The sequence below is a fragment of the Ovis canadensis genome, chromosome 7, assembly GCF_042477335.2.
Source record: "Ovis canadensis isolate MfBH-ARS-UI-01 breed Bighorn chromosome 7, ARS-UI_OviCan_v2, whole genome shotgun sequence".
Classification (NCBI taxonomy): Eukaryota; Metazoa; Chordata; class Mammalia; order Artiodactyla; family Bovidae; genus Ovis; species Ovis canadensis.
The window spans coordinates 56,273,716-56,291,460 of NC_091251.1; the positions used below are offsets into that span (position 1 = coordinate 56,273,716).

The window sequence follows — 17,745 nt, forward strand, 5'->3', positions numbered from 1 at the left end:
AAATACTCTTCCTTAGGTAGATGTCAATACAGTGCATTTGTGTCAGGGTTAGGTATTAATTATAGTTACAACTGTTGTAGTGATTACCCTGTGCCTCTAGCTGCCTGGACTAGGAAATGGTGAGCTTCTTACCCATTCTAAGACCCATTAGATAGCTAAATGCAAGACTGTGTGAGTTGTAATTTACTTCAACATGTTAGTATGGAAAGAAACTTTTATCAGTAGCTTTGGGTACCATGCAATCCCTCTCTCCCTCCCAGAGGCCTGAAGGATTCATTTTGCTGTGATTTCTTGGACATTTGTGTTGAAAAGTGAGGCTTTTATCCCTTTCCTTTGGGAGGATTTTATTTCTTTCCCTTTAAATTCCTCTCCTAACATCTCTTCCATGGTCTTCTCCTAGTTGCATACCTTCTCATTGGTATTGACAGTTGTCACATAGAGTTTCACATCCTATCTGCTCATCATACAGCCAAGCAATACAGTCTTGTATTATTAATTGCTTGAAATTTTCTCATAACCCATGAATCATTTTAGGGTAGTTGTAGATTTAAAATGTCCCCAGCATAACTTCAAAACATAATTGCTTAAAGCTGGGGTCAGCAGACTAGGTAGACCCTCATGCAGATCCCTTGAGACCACATTATTGGTCCACGCTCCACAAACCCTCTGTCTGCAGTCTTAAGCAAGCCAGACTTGGCTACTTTGAGCCACTGACATATAGCATACCTGTCTGTTAGCCATGCCTGTATCATAGCTAACGTTTTCTATCTACTTGCCCCCATTTGGATTAGTAATTTTTTTTTTTAATTGAAGGTAATCGCTTTACAGAATTTTCTGGCTTTCTGTCATACATCAACAGGAGTCAGCCATAGGTACACTCATATGGATTAGCAATATTTTTAATCTTATCTAGAGCTGATCAAAGAATGAGAAGGTTGAATCACTTTTGAACCCTAGTGGCCATGAGTCATTACTAAGCTGTTACAGTTTTGAATTTATTTTCTTATCCTTGTCCCTCATGCCATTACATTTGATGGTGTTTATCTGAGACTACTAAATATATTTGCCAGTAAAGCTTTCCAGAACAGCAGATGTTCTGTGCATAGCTAAATGTATCATCTCTAGTACATTTCTTATTTGTCAGTATTAGAAAAAAATTGAGATGATCTAAGATACCCTGACAGTTTGAGTGAAACAGTCATAATGTCCCCAGACATATTGGACCTCCCATGCTTAGCACCTCTTTCCAAGTAACTTTTTCTTTTTATTCTCTATAGGCTGATACCTTAAAAGAAAGATATCAAAAAATTGGTGACACCAAAAGGAATACTCCCATTGAAGCTCTCTGTGAAAACTTCCCAGGTAGGATGCCAACAGGACCCTGCAGCCAGTGCTACTGGAGCCTTGAAGGAGGTGGAAACCATGTCTGTCTTAGCATCTCTAGATAAGGGTCCTCTCCAAAAAATTTACATTTCCTCTTATTGTTATTTAAATCAAGCTAGATTTTTATCACTTTGATTTGGTCCATAAAACAAAAAACACATCAGTGGCAAATAGAGTCTGTGCAGGTACTCCTTGCCTGGTCCAGAGCTTCTCCCCACGGGAAGCATTCAGCTAACGAGCATGGCCTTTAACCTCTTTCCTAACAGAGGAGATGGCAACCTACCTGCGATATGTCAGGCGATTAGACTTCTTTGAAAAACCTGACTATGAGTATTTACGGACGCTCTTCACAGACCTCTTTGAAAGGAAAGGCTACACCTTTGACTACGCGTATGATTGGGTTGGGAGGCCTATTGTAAGTATCTTCTTTCTCCCCCGCTCCCCTCAGACCAGCACTGTCTCACCCCTTGCCAGACTTTCTGCCTACATCTGTGGGAAAGAAACAGTCCTTTGTGGACTTTTCGGGGAGGTGCCATAGATTGCTCTCGCTAGGACAGTAAAGGAGTAACTCCTGCTGTGTCTTTAAGATTATGACCACTGTGACCTAAGGTAACCAGAATTTAAGTCAGGTTTTCAAAAATTACTTATTTATTTTTGGCTGTGCTGGGTCTTCTTGCTGTGTGCAGGCTTTCTCTAGTTGTGGAGAGCGGGAGCTACCCTCCGTTGCGATGCGCGGGCGTCTCATTGCAGTGACTCCTCTTGTTGTGGAGCACGAGCTTCAGGGCACACGGGCTCACAGTTCTGGTGCAAGGACTTAGTTGCTCCGTGGTATGCGGGATCTTAGTTCCCAGACTGGGGATTGAGCCCGTGTCGCCGGAATTGACATGTGGATTCTTAAGCACCAAAGTCCCAAGTCAGTTTTTAAGAAGAAATTTAGTGTGAATGATCCAGGAGCTGGTACTCCATAAGCTGTTAAGGTACCTGACTTCTGTCAGACTGGAGCCCAATACCTGAGGAAACTTCTGAATTTGCTCTTAGTCTGCGGTCCAAGGACTTGAGGGAATACCAACAGTCGTCATTGTGGGATGTTCTTATCCTTTTCGAAGACGTGCTCCTCTCCAATGAACTGTTGAGGACCAGACTGTCTCCCTTTTGTAGATAAGCAAACTGAGAAGGCAAGATTTGAGACTGGCCTTGGTGTAATGATAATAGTAATAGTAATGACTACTGTTCTGTTAGAATGAGAATGATGCTGTCCTTTGCAGAGTATTAAGTTGGACCTATTTTCCCCAATTGACATTTTGTTACATTTTTCCAGCCCACTCCGGTAGGGTCAGTTCATGTAGATTCTGGTGCATCTGCCATAACTCGAGAAAGCCACACACACAGGGATCGGCCATCACAACAGCCTCTACGAAATCAGGTATGTCTTGGACCTTTATTATTTCAGAAATCCCACTTTTTCATGACTAATATTAAAACACAAATTCTGCAGCTTCTTTGCTTAAGTGTATGTACTAAAATGGAAGACAAAGGCCTACTGTTTCTCACAGTTGTGGTGCAGCATTCTAGCACCCCTCAGGGTTGTGCAAGGCCACTGAGATGTGGCCAGATGTCTTACCTGAAGCATCCACGCTGGAAAAGCTGGGTCTGTCAGAATCTGTTGGCTGAAAGGAACAGTTTGCCACAGTTCCAAAGACCCTGGATGAATAGACAGGTAACCCACCTTGGGTCTCATCTGTAGTCCAATGTGGAGCTCTCACCCCAGCTGGTTTTTCCTTGGTGATAAGAAGGGTGGGTAATTTGGACTTCCAGCTGATGTAGGTATGAACTGGCACCTCTCCCCCACCTCTGACCTTGTGTCCAGGTTAATTTCATAGCCTTCCAGGATCTGGGCCTGTATTGAAGATACAGCTTTGCTTTAGACCATTCCAGAGAAGGCAGTGTCATCTGTCCTTCAGTGTTCATGGTTTGGGAAATTAGAGGTTAAATGAGAGGTTTCTCTTAACTTAAAGACAGAGGAGGCAAACACACCAAAAAAAAAAAAAAATCAGATTTGACAGCATTAAAGAAAGGGATAACTGATTGGGAAGTAAATATGATAAATCCTTATGACATATATATTGTTAAGAGAAAAATCTGTACCTCAATAAATAAAGAAGCACTGAATAATAAACAGATACACACACATAATCATTATCACCTATCAAATTAGCTTGTTTACCTTTATCCCTGACGTCACTGTTTTATATTCACAGACATTTTTACAATAAAATGCAAAAATCACTTCTCTCACAGATGTACCTGTGAAAATATGGAGGTTAAAAATAGTATGTAGAATCCAGGTGCCTCCTCCAGAACAAAACAAAAAGTACTATATTGAGGTATATACACATGCACATACATACAGTGAAGTACATACACAGATACACAGACTCACCAGTAAGTACATAATTTTGGCGAAATATGTGGCATTTGGGGGTAAGAAAAAACATATAAAGGAAAGAATTCTATGTATTCTATGTATTAGTGGATAAAGGAGAGAGTAGATTGGCAAAAAAGATGAGATTTAGCAAACTGTCTACTAATTGAGTCTAGAGTCCCAGACTTTAATCAGAGTACTTGGCTAGTGACTGTGTTTTGACTACCTTGTGATCTGACAGCAGAGTACCGTTGACTTCTGCAGTTCTCCCCTACTGCTTTTTTAAAAAATATTGAACTTTCTTGGTGGTCCACTGGTTGAGACTGTGAGCTCCCAATGCAGGGGGCACAGGTTCAGTCCCTGGTCGGGGAACTAGGATCCCACATGTTGCCCAGTATAGCCAAAAAAGCTTTTTTTTTTTTTTTTTTTAACAGCAATAATAAAAATGAAAGTAAAAGTGTGTAGAGTGCACAGTTCAACTGACATTCTTATGCATTGCTGTGGACTTTGCAAATTGTTACAAATTCCCTAGAAAGTAATTTGATAAAGTTATAAACCTCTCTGAAAGAATAATTTTACTTCTTAGACTCAATTATAATAAAACAATTCAAGATAAACTGCCACAATGCCATTTCTAGCAGAGTTTTAGAAATGATCCACATATCCAGTTATAAGAGAATAGTTACAGATCTGCTCAAATCTTTTATCAAATAAACTGGGTTGTAATAAAATGAATTGTAATGTATTTATTCAGTGGAATATTGTCTAGCCACTTAAAAAAATATTTAGGAAAACTTGTAGCAACCTGAAAAGGTATTATGGTTGTATAGTAAAGAAATCACAGTACATAATTAGAAATACCTCATGCTTCCCTTTAGGGGAAAAGAAAATGAGGAAGTCACTTAGAGGCTGCTGCTGTTGCTAAGTTGCTTCAGTCGTGTCCGACTCTGTGTGACCCCGTAGATGGCAGCCCACCAGGCTCCTCCGTCCCTGGGATTCTCCAGGCAAGAATACTGGAGTGGGTTGCCATTTCCTTCTCCAATGCATGCATGCATGCTAAGTCGCTTCAGTCGTGTCTGACTCTGTGCGACCCTATGGACAGCAGCCCACCAGGCTTCTCTGTCCACAGGATTCTCCAGGTGAGAATACTGGAGTGGGTTGCCATTTCCTTCTCCACAATTGGAGGAGATAATACCAAAATATAAAGAGGCTTATGGTTGGAATTCATAGTACTGTGGACAATATTTTTCCAGACTATACTATAATGAAGTTATGTTACCTTATAATGAAAAAGACATTTAAATAGTAAAGGTATGAAAGAAGTTAAAAAATGTTAAATAGACAGTGAAGGCATAACATATCTGCCTGCTTGTGTTTTTAGAATATTTGAAAACTAAAATATGTGTTTCTTTTAGTTTCCCTTGTCATTTCTGCTTCATCGAATTCATAATTAATGTTGCTCTTTTGAATGAATTTTAAAGGTATAGGTAAAACAGGTGGTTGAAAAGCTACATTGCCTGGATGGAATATGAGGTCATACCTAGTGTCTGAGTAAAAAGTACAGTGAATTTCAGTGTACTTTTAAGTGAAAGGTCATTAAACCAGAATATGTAATTAAGAGATCTCATGTACAATGCAGGAACCTTCTTTTTGTAGAGTTGAGTCTTGAAAGCCTGCGTGATTTTTTTTTTTTTCTTTTAGGGTTTTTCATATCCCATGGCTGCTAAGAAATTCCCCACATCAGTGCACATTTTATACCTCCTCTCCAGCAGAATTCTGAATTCTTGCTGGGTAGAATTCCCTCTGCACTGTGCACTGTGGGTAAATGGATTTCTAGTGTCTGTTCAGCCTTTACACTGTGTCTTAGTGTGTGGTCTCATTGCTTTTGTTCCATCTTTTAGGCTGTTTCCTTATGGCTGTTTTTCTTAAGACTAATTCTTTTCAAGTTTTGAAATCAGCAAAAGAAGAAAGTAAAATCTCTCCTTGAGAGAGATTTGAAGGTATTTACTTTAGGTACAGCTAACCTTTTTTTAGCAATTTTAACTTAGTAATTTAACAGAAGACTTTCTATGAGCAAGTATGTCCTGGAGATACCAAAATATGTAGGGAGTCCTTGTCCTAACGGAACTGACAAGCAGATAAGCCAAGTAGCCAGATGACTTAGAACACAAGGGAAAATGAATGATTTGTCTCCAGGGATTGGAAGAAGGAGACTTTTCATCTGGTCTGAGCATGACAAAGAATTTGATGAAAGAAGCTGCCCTTGAAAGGCTCTTGAAAGAAAGAACTGGGTGGAAATGAAAGAGGCATTCCAAGCAAAAAGGAAATATGAGCAACAGTGAATTATTTAGTTCCATTTTGCTAAAATATATTCTGTGAATAAAGGAGACAAGGCTAGGAAAATAGCTTGGAGCCATTGGATAAATCTGAAATATGGGGCTGCTGAAGAGTTACTATTTAATTTCAGTAGAGAACAGGTATACTAGAGGGTTTCAAACTGAAGAGTGACTAGAGCAAAACTTTGCTTTAGAAATCTTTGACTTGTAAGGTGATAATAACCTCGCAGCCAGTGTGGAGACCAATGAAGACAGCAAAATCCCTTGAGAGGTAAGGGTGGACTATAGTGGTGGCAGTGAAATAAAATTGAAGAATCATGCAGGGAAATAATCTGTCCGAATTAGGAGCTCACACGTCAGACGGGGAGAAGGATGAGTCAGAGCTGGTGCTGTGCTTTCCAGCTGAAGGTGGATGGCAGGCAGAGAGGACGGCTCTCAGAAGAAAACCTGAGTGATCTTTGGAGATGACTTTGATGGTAATGCCTGAAGAGCCTGCTTATTCTGAGTAAATGCCCATCAATTGTGTGGTAGGGGAGTGAGCCTTGGATCAGCAGTCTTTGTTTAGTTATCTACTTTGAGTAGAAAAAGAAGGATAATAAGCTCAGAACTTGCTTTTAGCTTATCCCGAGACTTAGGCTATAGGCCATTTAAGATTTGGGGGGCCTCAGCTTCCACAAATGGTGAGTCTTGTACAGACAGAGATTTCTGTTGTTTTGTTCACTACTATATCCCTAACCCCTGAAAGAATGTCTGGAACAGTAGGCAGTCAAGAAATAATTATTTGAATGATAAATGAATTTTAATCTGTCAGATGAGAAGTTTAGATGAAATCAGATGTTTGTTTAAAATATAGATTTCTATTTACCCTTCCAAGAAAAAGAAATTTTAAACTTTTCTTTCTTATTTTTTCTGTTGCCACCAAGAGTCATTCTGCCCTGTTTGGCACTCAGAGTATGGCTAGATTGTGTGCTCAAGGGGAAAGGTTTAAAGAAACACATCACCGACTTCCATCTTCCATAGTGATCTAATGGTTAAGAATTCACCTGCCAGTGTAGGGGACACAGTTTTGATCCCTGGTCTGGGAAGATTCCACATGCCGTGGAGCTGTTAAGCCCGGGCGCCGCAGCTCCTGAAGCCTGTGTACCCAGAGCCCTCGCTCCACAACGAGAGAAGCAACCACAGTGAGAAGCCCACACACCATGACAAAGCGTAACCCCTCCTGCCACCACAGAGAGGCGTCCCGCTCTCTGCCACAGCTAGAGAAAGCCCAACTGCAGCAATGAAGACCCAGCCATAAGAAAATAAATAAGTGTTTCTGAAAAAAACAAAAAGACACAACAGGCTTTTGCTGCAAAGCAAGTTTGGGAGAATGTATTAGTTCTCCTCCATCACATTGGGAATTTCTTAGAGAAATTTTGCTTTGCTGGTCTATAATGTAGTTATTTTGAATTGAATTGAATACTGTTTGGTTCCTAGATGCAGTAATAGATCCTAACCATGATGGCCAAAGAACTGCATGTAAGCTCATCTACACTGGATCTGTATTTTAAAACTATCTTAATACCAGGTGCTTAAGAACAATTTCTTTGACGTTAATTTACCCAGTTCGAGAATTGTAATTAAATCATGAGTTTGGGTAGAATAAATATTTCTAAAAGCTAAATCCATTCAAAAGGGTCCCAATGGGTTAGTCATTTCTGTAATTTTACCCTGGGTGTTTGTCCTTCATCAGTTCCAAAGACAGTCAGTCTTGCCCTGACTCAGGTTCCTCTTAAAGAACTCGGGATTACCATTCATTAGGAAGACAGTGAATAGTCTGCCTGTTTAATAGTTCTGCCTGTTTCTACCTGACAAAGCTTCCCTTGGACTGGCTGATGAAATTCGACCAGGAAGTAAGTCCTGCCAGTATCCAGACAGCTTCTATTAACGTGCAGTGTGTGGTAACGTGCAGTGTGTGGTACTGTTGAAGGTTTTATGCAGTGTGTTTGTTCGACATGCTAAATATAGCATATTGCATTGACTGGCATGTGTGTGCAGCAGCACACATCCTTTCAGAACTTTTAGCTTGTGACCATCCTTACACAGGTGGATGCTACACAAATATATACTTTTGTGGTTCAGCAGTTTTGATAATTTCCTTTTTCTCCCATAGATCCCTTTTACTTGGTAGATTTTCTGTAGGCATTTGAAGAAGGACTGCTTGAGCTAAAATGTTAGGAAGAACAGATCTGTTACAGAAGAACTATACAAAAAAGATCTTCATGACCCAGATAACCATGATGGTGTGATCACTCATCCAGAGCCAGACATCCTGGAATGCAAAGTCAGATGGGCCTTAGGAAACATCACTGTGAACGAAGTTACTGGAGGTGATGGAATTCCAGTTGAGCTATTTCAAATCCTGAAAGATGATGCTGTGAAAGTGCTGCACTCAATATGCCAGCAAATTTGGAAAACTCAGCAATGGCCACGGGACTGGAAAAGGTCAGTTTTCATTCCAATCCCAAAGAAAGGCAATGCCAAGGAATGTTCAGACTACAGCACAATTGCATTCATCTCACGCGCTAGCAAAGTAATGCTCAAAATTCTCCAAGACAGGCTTCAGCAATACATGAACCGTGAACTTCCAGATGTTCAAGCTGGATTTAAAAAAGGCAGAGGAACCAGAGATTCAATTCCCAGCATCCGTTGGATCATTGAAAAAGCAAGAGAGTTCCAGAAAAACATCTACTTCTGCTTTATTGACTGTGGATCACAACAAACTGTGGAAAATTCTTAAAGAGATGGGATTACCAGACCACCTGACCTGCCTCCTGAGAAATCTGTATGCAGGTCACAAAGCAACAGTTAGAACCAGACAAGAAACAACAGACTGGTTCCAGATCGGGGCAGGAGTACGTCAAGGCTGTATATTGTCACTCTGCTTATTTAACTGATATGCAGAGTACATCATGCGAATGCCGGGCTGGATGAAGCACAAGCTGGGGTCAAGATTGCCGAGAGAATTATCAGTAACCTCAGATATGCAGATGATACCACCCTTATAGCAGAAAGTGAAGAAGAACTAAAGAGCCTCTTGATAAAAGAGGAGAGAAGTTGGTTTAAAACTCAACATTCAGAAAACTAAGATCATGGCATCTAGTCCCATCACTTCATGGCAAATATATGGGGAAACAGTGGAAACAGTGAGAGACTATTTTGGGGGGCTCCAAAATCACTGCAGATGGTGACTGCAGCCATGAAATGAAAAGACACTTGTCTTTGGAAGGAAAGCTATGACCAACCTAGACAGCATAGTAAAAAGCAGAGACATTACTTTGCCAACAAAGGTCCATCTAGTCAAAGCTGTGGTTTTTCCAGTAGTCATGTATGGATGTGAGAGTTGGATCATAAAGAAAACTAAGTGCCGAAGAATTGATGCTTTTGAACTGTGTTGTTGGAGAAGACTCTTGAGAGTCCTTTGGACTGCAAGGAGATCCAACCATTCTATTCTAAGGGAAATCAGCCCTGAATATTCATTGGAAGGACTAATGCTGAAGCTGAAACTCCAGTACTTTGGCCACCTAATGCGAAGAACTGACTCATATCAGTCCATGAGGTTGCAAAGAGTCGGACATGACTGAGTGACTGAACTGAACTGAAGAGTCACATTGACTGCCAAGAATTACTAAATTCTGCTAGACACAGTGTCCTACCCCGATGATACTGAATCCTCAAATACTACTTACGCATTTTTATAGGAGCAGCATAAGTTTAAGGGAGAGAAGTTCATATCGAATTCTGAAGAAGATATGCCCCAATAAAAGTGTAATTTGGATTTGTTCTGTTTGTGACTGGACTCCAAGGCGTTTGACTTAAGGAATATATAGCCTTAGAAAAATACACTGTGGTTTGGTGCTGTGGTGCTTAATGAATGAAGCTTCTCATAAGCTTAGCTTTTCCAAAGGGGAGGTTAGGCCGGATTAAGTCCAGTAGCCTTAAAAAAAAAGAAGAAGCTGTTAAATTCTCGGTTCCTTTCCTTTCACAGAGTACTGCCTGGTTTTCAGTGAGGGTCAGCGTTTCCTAGTTTAAGGGGCAGATGTGTTTGTGCAGAGATCTCTTGCCTACTTCTGACCGTGTGCGATTTCCTGATGGGTTGCCTATTATCCAGCGGGAGCTCAGGTGTGGAGACTGCACTCTTGTCCTGCCTGCCTCCATCACAGAGCTCAGTGCAGAATGAGCCATACCTCCTCGTTGCTGGGACCTAAACTCCAAGGGGATATTGCAAGAAACAAGTGCACAACTGAAATAGTCCTTTTCTTAGCTTCTCCCCTTCAGTGATGTAGTCTCTGCTCCTCACCTGTGCTCTTTTTCTTTTAATAGGGTCATACTGGAGTAGTTACCTGTCTGTCTGTCTATTTGTGGCTATGCTGGGTCTTTGTTGCTGCTCACAGACTTTCTCTAGTTGCAGTGTGGGCTTCTCACCGTGGCGGCTTCTCTTGTTTCACAGCACCTGCAGGCTTAGTAGTTGCGGCACAGGGCCTAGTTGCCCCTCAGCGTGTGAGATCTTAGTTCTCAGACCAGGGATGAAACCCATGTCCCTTGCGTTGGCAGGCGGGTTCTTCTTGTTTTTGTTGTTTTTAATATTATTTATTTATGTTTGTACTTTATTTAATTTTATTTTTTGGTTGTGGTGGGTCTTCATCTTCTGTAGTTGCAGTGTGTGGACTTCTCATTGTGGTGGCTTCTCTTGCTGTGGAGCACAGGCTCTCTAGGCACACAGGCTTCAGGCGTTGCAGTGCTTGAGCTCAGTGGTTGTGGCTCACAGGCCCAAGAGTGTGCAGGCTTCAGCAGTTGTAACTTGCAGACTCTAGAGCCTGGGCTCAGTAGTATGGCACACAGGCTTAGTTACTCTGCAGCATGTAGAATCTTCCTAGGCCAGGGATCAAACCTTTGTCCCCTGCACTGGCAGGTGGGTTCTTAACCACTGGACCACCAGGGAATTCCAGTAGGTAGGTTCCTAATCCACTAGACCACCAAGGAAGTCCCTTACCTCCACTCTTAATTCTCTATTACATATTAAAAGTTTTCTTCTGTCTGTATGTGTTGTTCAGTACTTTGTATGTCAGTATACACCCTGTGTTCTGAGGCATCTCCTTGTAGGAGGGTGACTGTGCAGTAATCCTCCCTAGATAAATCCTCATTCCATACAGAAGGTATATTATGCCATTTTAAGTAAGAATAAAACAAGATGTGAGTAGAGAATTTCAAACCTTTAGGATAGTTTTTGTGATTTTTTTCCCCCAGAGCTTCACAGAATCGATACCACTGTCTCTATGGGCCTATATAGTATTGGGCTTGGAAATAATCCCCTCCAGATGTTATCAGTGATGTTCTGATATCTCTGATATTTGATCAAGTTTATAGAAAACAGGAACTCACTATTGGTATAGCTGACAGGTTGCATGTAAAAATCTTTGGTGTAGGAAAATTGGTTCAGTTCCATGAGCTTTATAATATAGTATATTTAATATGTTGCATTAAAATTTTGAAAGTGTGGTAAAACAGAATATAATCTAGTGTATTCATTACTAACCTTTTGGTACTATTTAATCTCTATTTTTGTTTTAAAAGTATTTTAGGAGCCATAAAGTAAAATGGATGAGATCCATTTTATAAATGGAATCAAAATTAATTTTTCAAAATAACTATATAATAAAGAATAAGATTTGGTGGTTTGTTCGCTACAACAGGAGAAAGATATTTGCCTTTCTTCTGCTTTAGAAAAACTGCTTTATCACCAAAAGAAATTTGAGATAATTTTCAAGCCGTAGACAGAGGTGGTTATCTGAGATGTTCTCAGACTCTACTTTCTTGCCCTCCCATTAGTATCATTCTCCCCACTCTCTGTCCATGAATCCCTCCCAAGTGGTTGTTCGAAGATGCTCACTTCCTTTGCCCTAGGCAAAGGGGTGGTTTCAACTTTTTACACTAGGCTTACATGTTTTCCCTAAACTATCTTTTGTAGCTTTGCTTTTGATTTATGCTCTGCTCGGTTGCTGCTTTTTTTTGTTTCTATATTCACCTACTACATAGTAAACCAAGCATTTCCACGCAGGTAATACAATCCCAGCTGAAGATTTTAAAGCGTTACCCCAAGGAATTCCCACTGCTTGAGATTCCTGCTGGTGCCTTTGGGGACTTATACACTCCGTGTGGACCTTTGTCTTTGAAGTAATGCAGACAGATTGGTTTTATTGAATGACTCTCCTGATTGATTTTTAGATAGACATGTTGCATGAAGGATTTTTACCAGTGAAGGGTTTACATGGTGATCTCCTCCACTGGTTTGCTTGATATTTAACTGGCTCCTGTGCTGATTACGCCTGTTGTAACTCCTGTGTATACAGCATCACCTAGAGTACCTTTCAAGGACAGGTATACTAGCAGAATTCTGTAGAGGTTGACATTCTTTGGTTTCGTTTAGCCTCTAGGCACTCAGTTGCTTTCTAAAACTGGCAAATGAATCCTTCTGCTTACATCAGCTTCTAGATACCAGTCCAAGCCCTTAAATTCTAGAAAAGAATACCCATAGAGTTTAGCATTATGGTGAAAGTAGTTCCCAGAGTAATAAACCAACAACTCTGAGTTCAGATCTCTCTCTTGGTTTTGCTGCTTTCAGTGAATATAGAAGGCATCAGAGGGCAGTAGGATGGTGCCATGTATTCTTCACTTGTCACAGTGGAAGCATTAATGAAGCAATATCAAATGGTAGCATTATTTTTCTCTCTTCAGAAGACAAATAGAACATTGCTTTGAGGATGGAATATAACTTTAAGGCCTTTGAAAAAAATCTTGCTATTTTCATTTAGACAAAAGTCTTAATTATTCCAACAAGTTACCTGTTTAGCTAGAATGAATATAAGCAAGTATATATCCCTGGGAATCAGATGGGTAGCATCAAATCAGACTTCTGATATGTATTTCAGGAAAAACAGAATTAATAGCTGATCCAGCGGCCCAAGGTTTTGTTAAGCTTAAAAAAATGAGTGTTTTCTACATGTTTCATCTGCCCTAAAAGCAAATGCAAAACATACTTTTCATGAGAGAAGTATCGCACTGAACATGTATCATAGAACTCAAAACAGCCTCTAGTGACTTAATAATGTCTGGATGTTTTCTAAGCATTTAAAGTTTTTGAGAACAAACAATTCTATATAGTAGTTTAGAAGCTTAAATAATCTACTTAAATATTATAAGAAAATTTATAAAGTCCTAGAGAGAACTGAAGAGAATCACGAATAGATATTTAGTTATAGATATTAGTTATAATATTAGAAGAACAGATATTATCTCAAATATCCAATAGTGGAATAAATGAGATTAAGCACTCCTAGGCTATGGATATTAGTTTATAAAATAATTATGATTATGTTATAAACCACAGTCTTATTTTGGGGTAATTAAACATCTGAACCTCTCTTGGCAGGAGTGGGTAGGGAGATATTTGGGGTAGCTTTGATTCTCTCAAATATGATTGGCAGAATAAACTAAACTTTTCTCTTGTTAGAGTATATAGCAAGGAAGTTAATACAGCTGCCTTCTTATAGAGGAGTATAAGAAAACATGGCCAGCATCTTTTATAGTGCTGTTACCCATGTGACTTCATACTCCATTAGTTAAGAAGATGAGTAAGTTGCAGCTGGTATATGATGCCTTTTGTGGGGAGGTGGTAGCAAAGCCTTTTTGTGATTTGTAGATGAGCTTAAAACCACTCTTTGTCAATGAGTTCCAGAAGGGGGTGAGTGAAATGGAACCTCAGACTACTACTATTTCAGTCTTCCTCCCCTCCCCAACTTTTTTTTTTTTTTAAGAATACAGCATTTAAAGCTATATTTCTAATATTTATAGCATCCTTACTGGTTTTCCTGTAGAGCAGCAATATCACATCTCAACCCCTGCTGCTGTTAATATCAGCAGCAATTAAAATTTGATTTACTAATCCCTCGTTGCTGCCTCTCCAACACCTCATTTTTCATTTTTGTAGAGCCTTAGGACTGTTACAGCTGAGCACCATAATGTTAACACCTCCTCAGCCATCTGGTACAGGGGAAGAGGCACCTAAACAGATTCTTAAGAACAGATATGATATATAAGCAAGATTAGAATAATGTGAGATCTAAAAAACAGGTAAAGGAGGAATGAAGAGAGCCCGACTGACAGCAAAGGTGAAAGCAGAACCCAACGAGATTTTGAATCAAAAGCCCTTCCTTTGCTGGGAAAAGATCTGCCTTTTGCTTTCTAGAGGAAAATAGTTTATGTAGTCTTATCTAAACTTTTTCTAATTCCAGACTGGAGACTGATAACTAGAGGAATCTGAGGAACATTGTAGCCTTATTTTCCCTCATCTTTTCATATTCTTGACCTCTGAACCTCCTTTTGAAGAGAGACTTCGCTCATTCTTTTAGGGAATAAAGCATATTCTCGCTACTGCTCATTTTATATTAGTTGAAAGTCTTCTGGAAGTTTGAGAGTAGTGGGCTCCCTATTCAAGGAAAAGACTTACTATCTTAATTCTTAGCGCTTAAAATTTTCTGTACTGACTACTACCTATTTAGGTAGATCTTTAATCAGTGAAATGATTCAAGTATGATTATTCCTTTATGCAGCAATCCCAACTTTCTGAATTTGGTCTGTTTAGTGGCTATTGAAATTTTACTAATATGGAAACTAAAAGATAATTCCAGCTTTTGGTAGATTTTCTTTTTTAACCTCCTCTTGTGGTGATTATTGTTTTTCTGTGTCTCAGCAAGGTTGGTATGTTAAGAGACAGCTGTGTGTTGACTTGTTAGGCTGAAATGAATGTAGCCAAGCTTTTTCTCAGTGCTTTGCAGCAGTTGTTAGTTCAAAATCCAAAACAAAAACAAACCCCGAAGGGACACTAATGTACTTGATTTTGTAATTGCTTGCTGTTGCTTCACCTTTCCTTCCATATCTTGCTCTCATGCTTCCTAATGCCTGAGCAGACTGCATCGTCAGAGCGCCGAGGAGAGTGGGAAATCCAGCCAAGCCGGCAGACCAGTACCTCGTACCTGACGTCTCACTTGGCCGCAGACCGCCATGGGGGATCAGTGCAGGTACTTACTGCCTTCCTTGCCTTCTCCTGGCCCTCCCAGCTTGGCTGGTAGAATATTGGCTTGCTTCTGAAACTCAGGTTCCTTTAGAATGGAGTCTCACAGTAAGGTTGAGCTGCTCTTACAGATAACTGCATATCTCTGTGCTGATTTTCTACTGAGGTGCATTGTAAGAATCACTTGTTGAGATGATTGCTAGTTGTTGTAATTGACTAAGAAGTATGTATATGATTTCTGACAATAATTTCTGATGAAATGAATCCTTCAACCTTGATCCACTCATGATAGACCATAAAATAATGTCAAGGTAGAAGTCTGTTAGTGTCAAGTCTGGGAACTGTAAAGATCTGAGCCATTTAAAATAAGTATTTTGAGGATAGAGGACTGCATATGTAGCTCATTCTATGATTATATGTGCCCTAGCACATAAAGACAAATTGTTTATTGTTCTCACTCAGCCATTTATGAGTGGGAACTCAAGGAAGTGAGCTATGTTCTTTTTCCCTTCCTCAAATAATTATTTCTGGTTTCCTTTGGACTATTTTGAATCTTTATTCTCTCTCATACTTAACATCTTATGTCTCTTAACTGTTCACACATGTCACTATTTTAATAATCTTAACCTGATTGTTTTTCTCATACTGGTAAGTGATGCCACCAATTGGGGCATGCAGGTGAACCCAGAGCTACCAAATATAAATTCTTATTCTTAAAAAGGGATAGGTAAGCCTTTTGCATAAAGAAATACATCTTGATAGGCTGATTATTTAAGATACATCTGTACATGGACTGACTTACTGAAGATCGTGTTATTCAAAGGACAGCTTTGACCTGTAAACCAAAAATGTCTTGTAGGAGCATCTAGGTAAAAATGATGGATTGAAGACAACCCCATCTGAAATGACACTAAAAGAATGATAAGGAGGGTTTTTTTAAGGCATAAATCCATATAAGAATGGAGAAAACAGACAAGGAGGCAACAGCAATCAAACATCAGAAGCTGAATAGCAGATGGGCAATTATTAAATGACTTAGGAGTCCCAAGGAAATGAAAGTCTGAACCAATACAAGAGAAAGCTGAGAGACTGTTTACACCAGGGAGTCCCCACAGGCTCAGAAAGTGTGGAGAGGCGTGTGCTAAAATGAAGAACATTGGTTTAAATTCTGTTTATGAAGCCAGAGATCCCTACTTGTCCCCTACAGCAAAGACCAAAGGTTATTCTTTGGAGAGGGCAAAAAAAAAAAAAAAGGTCCCTGGGGCTTCCCTGGTGGTCCAGTGGTTAAGACTTTGCACTTTCAGTGCAGGGAGTACGGGTTCTATCTTCTATCCCTGGTCAGGGAACTAATATCCCACATGCCATGCAGCATGGCCAAAAGGAAAAAAAAAAAAAGATGGTCTCTGGATTAGGAGATACAAGGCACACTTGAGGGTGGAATACCATACTGGAAAAGGGGAGATTAAATGAATATGTGCATACTGACTTCCGGCTTTCCCATTTAGTACTTAAGAATGCAGATAGTCAGGTGTGGACCTTAAAGGTATGAGCTTGAGTCAGCTCTGGGGGATCTAACCACCCCCAGAGAAAACCTCTGAGCCTTCTGACAACAGGGTTTCCCTAATGAATTGGCCAGCCAGATCATTCTGCTATGAGATCATCTTAGAAATCCCATCTCTATACTCACAGTGCCAGTTTACTTTCTCCCACTTTTAAATATGAGCAAACATTCAGGGATTATCAGACTTCTGAAGAAAGCCCTTAAAAAGAGACCAAAAAGAGCAACAACAGCAACCGAAAAATACTTTGTTATTAAAAACCTCATAGAAGATACTGCTACTGTAAAGCAAAGACAGGATGCTACATTTAAAAGGAATATTCTAAGAGCAAACAAACCAAAAAAAGAGAGAGCTTTTGGAAATTAAAAACATAATCAACAAAAAATTAAAACTCAATTATCCTTCAATTAAAAAATAAATACATTAAAAAAATTAAAACGCAATAGTTGGGAATTCCCTGGCTGTCCAGAGGTTAGGACTCTGGAACTAAGATCCCATCTGCCATGTGGTGTGGCCCAAAAACAAAAAGCTCAAAACTTTGGAAGATAAAGTTGTGAGGAAGTCTCCCAGAAAGTCGAGCAAAGAGAACGAGATAAAAATAGTAGGAAACAACGTAAGATTTAAGAAGAGACCAGAGGTCCAGCTTATAAATAACGGTAGTTCCGGAGAGCAGAGAAAGTGGAGGGGCAGAACTCATGGACAAAATAATCTCGCAGATTTCAGAGAGGCGTTTCCAGGTCAGAAGGCCCATCGAGTGCCCAGCATGAATGGATGGTGAAATCACATCAAAGTATATCACTGTGAAATTTCAAAACACTGAGGACAAAGAGCAAATCCTTCAGGCTTCCAGAAAAAGAAAACAGTCACATGCAATAAAGGACCAGGACTTAGTATAGCCTCAGGTTTCTGAACGGCAGTACTGGAAGCTAGAAGGCA

The 17,745-nt window shown here is 39.9% G+C and overlaps 1 protein-coding gene across 7 annotated transcripts in view; it reads left to right on the forward strand.

Annotated features, from left to right (window-relative positions):
• CSNK1G1 (casein kinase 1 gamma 1) overlaps positions 1–17,745 on the forward strand; it is a 153,146-nt gene that overhangs the window by 116,634 nt on the left and 18,767 nt on the right. For 3 of the 7 annotated variants that reach the window (XR_011258213.1, XM_069596226.1, XM_069596229.1), the window contains 3 exons: positions 1,278–1,362; positions 1,650–1,798; positions 2,702–2,806. Coding sequence is in view for 6 of the 7 variants with exons in the window: in XM_069596226.1 (XP_069452327.1) it covers positions 1,278–1,362; positions 1,650–1,798; positions 2,702–2,806 (339 nt within the window). In the remaining variant the exon portion in view is untranslated. Of the gene's footprint in view, positions 1–1,277; positions 1,363–1,649; positions 1,799–2,701; positions 5,099–8,293; positions 9,959–15,146; positions 15,258–17,745 lie in introns of those variants that run through there. The other 4 variants (XM_069596225.1, XM_069596228.1, XM_069596227.1 and 1 more) reach the window with 3 other exon arrangements.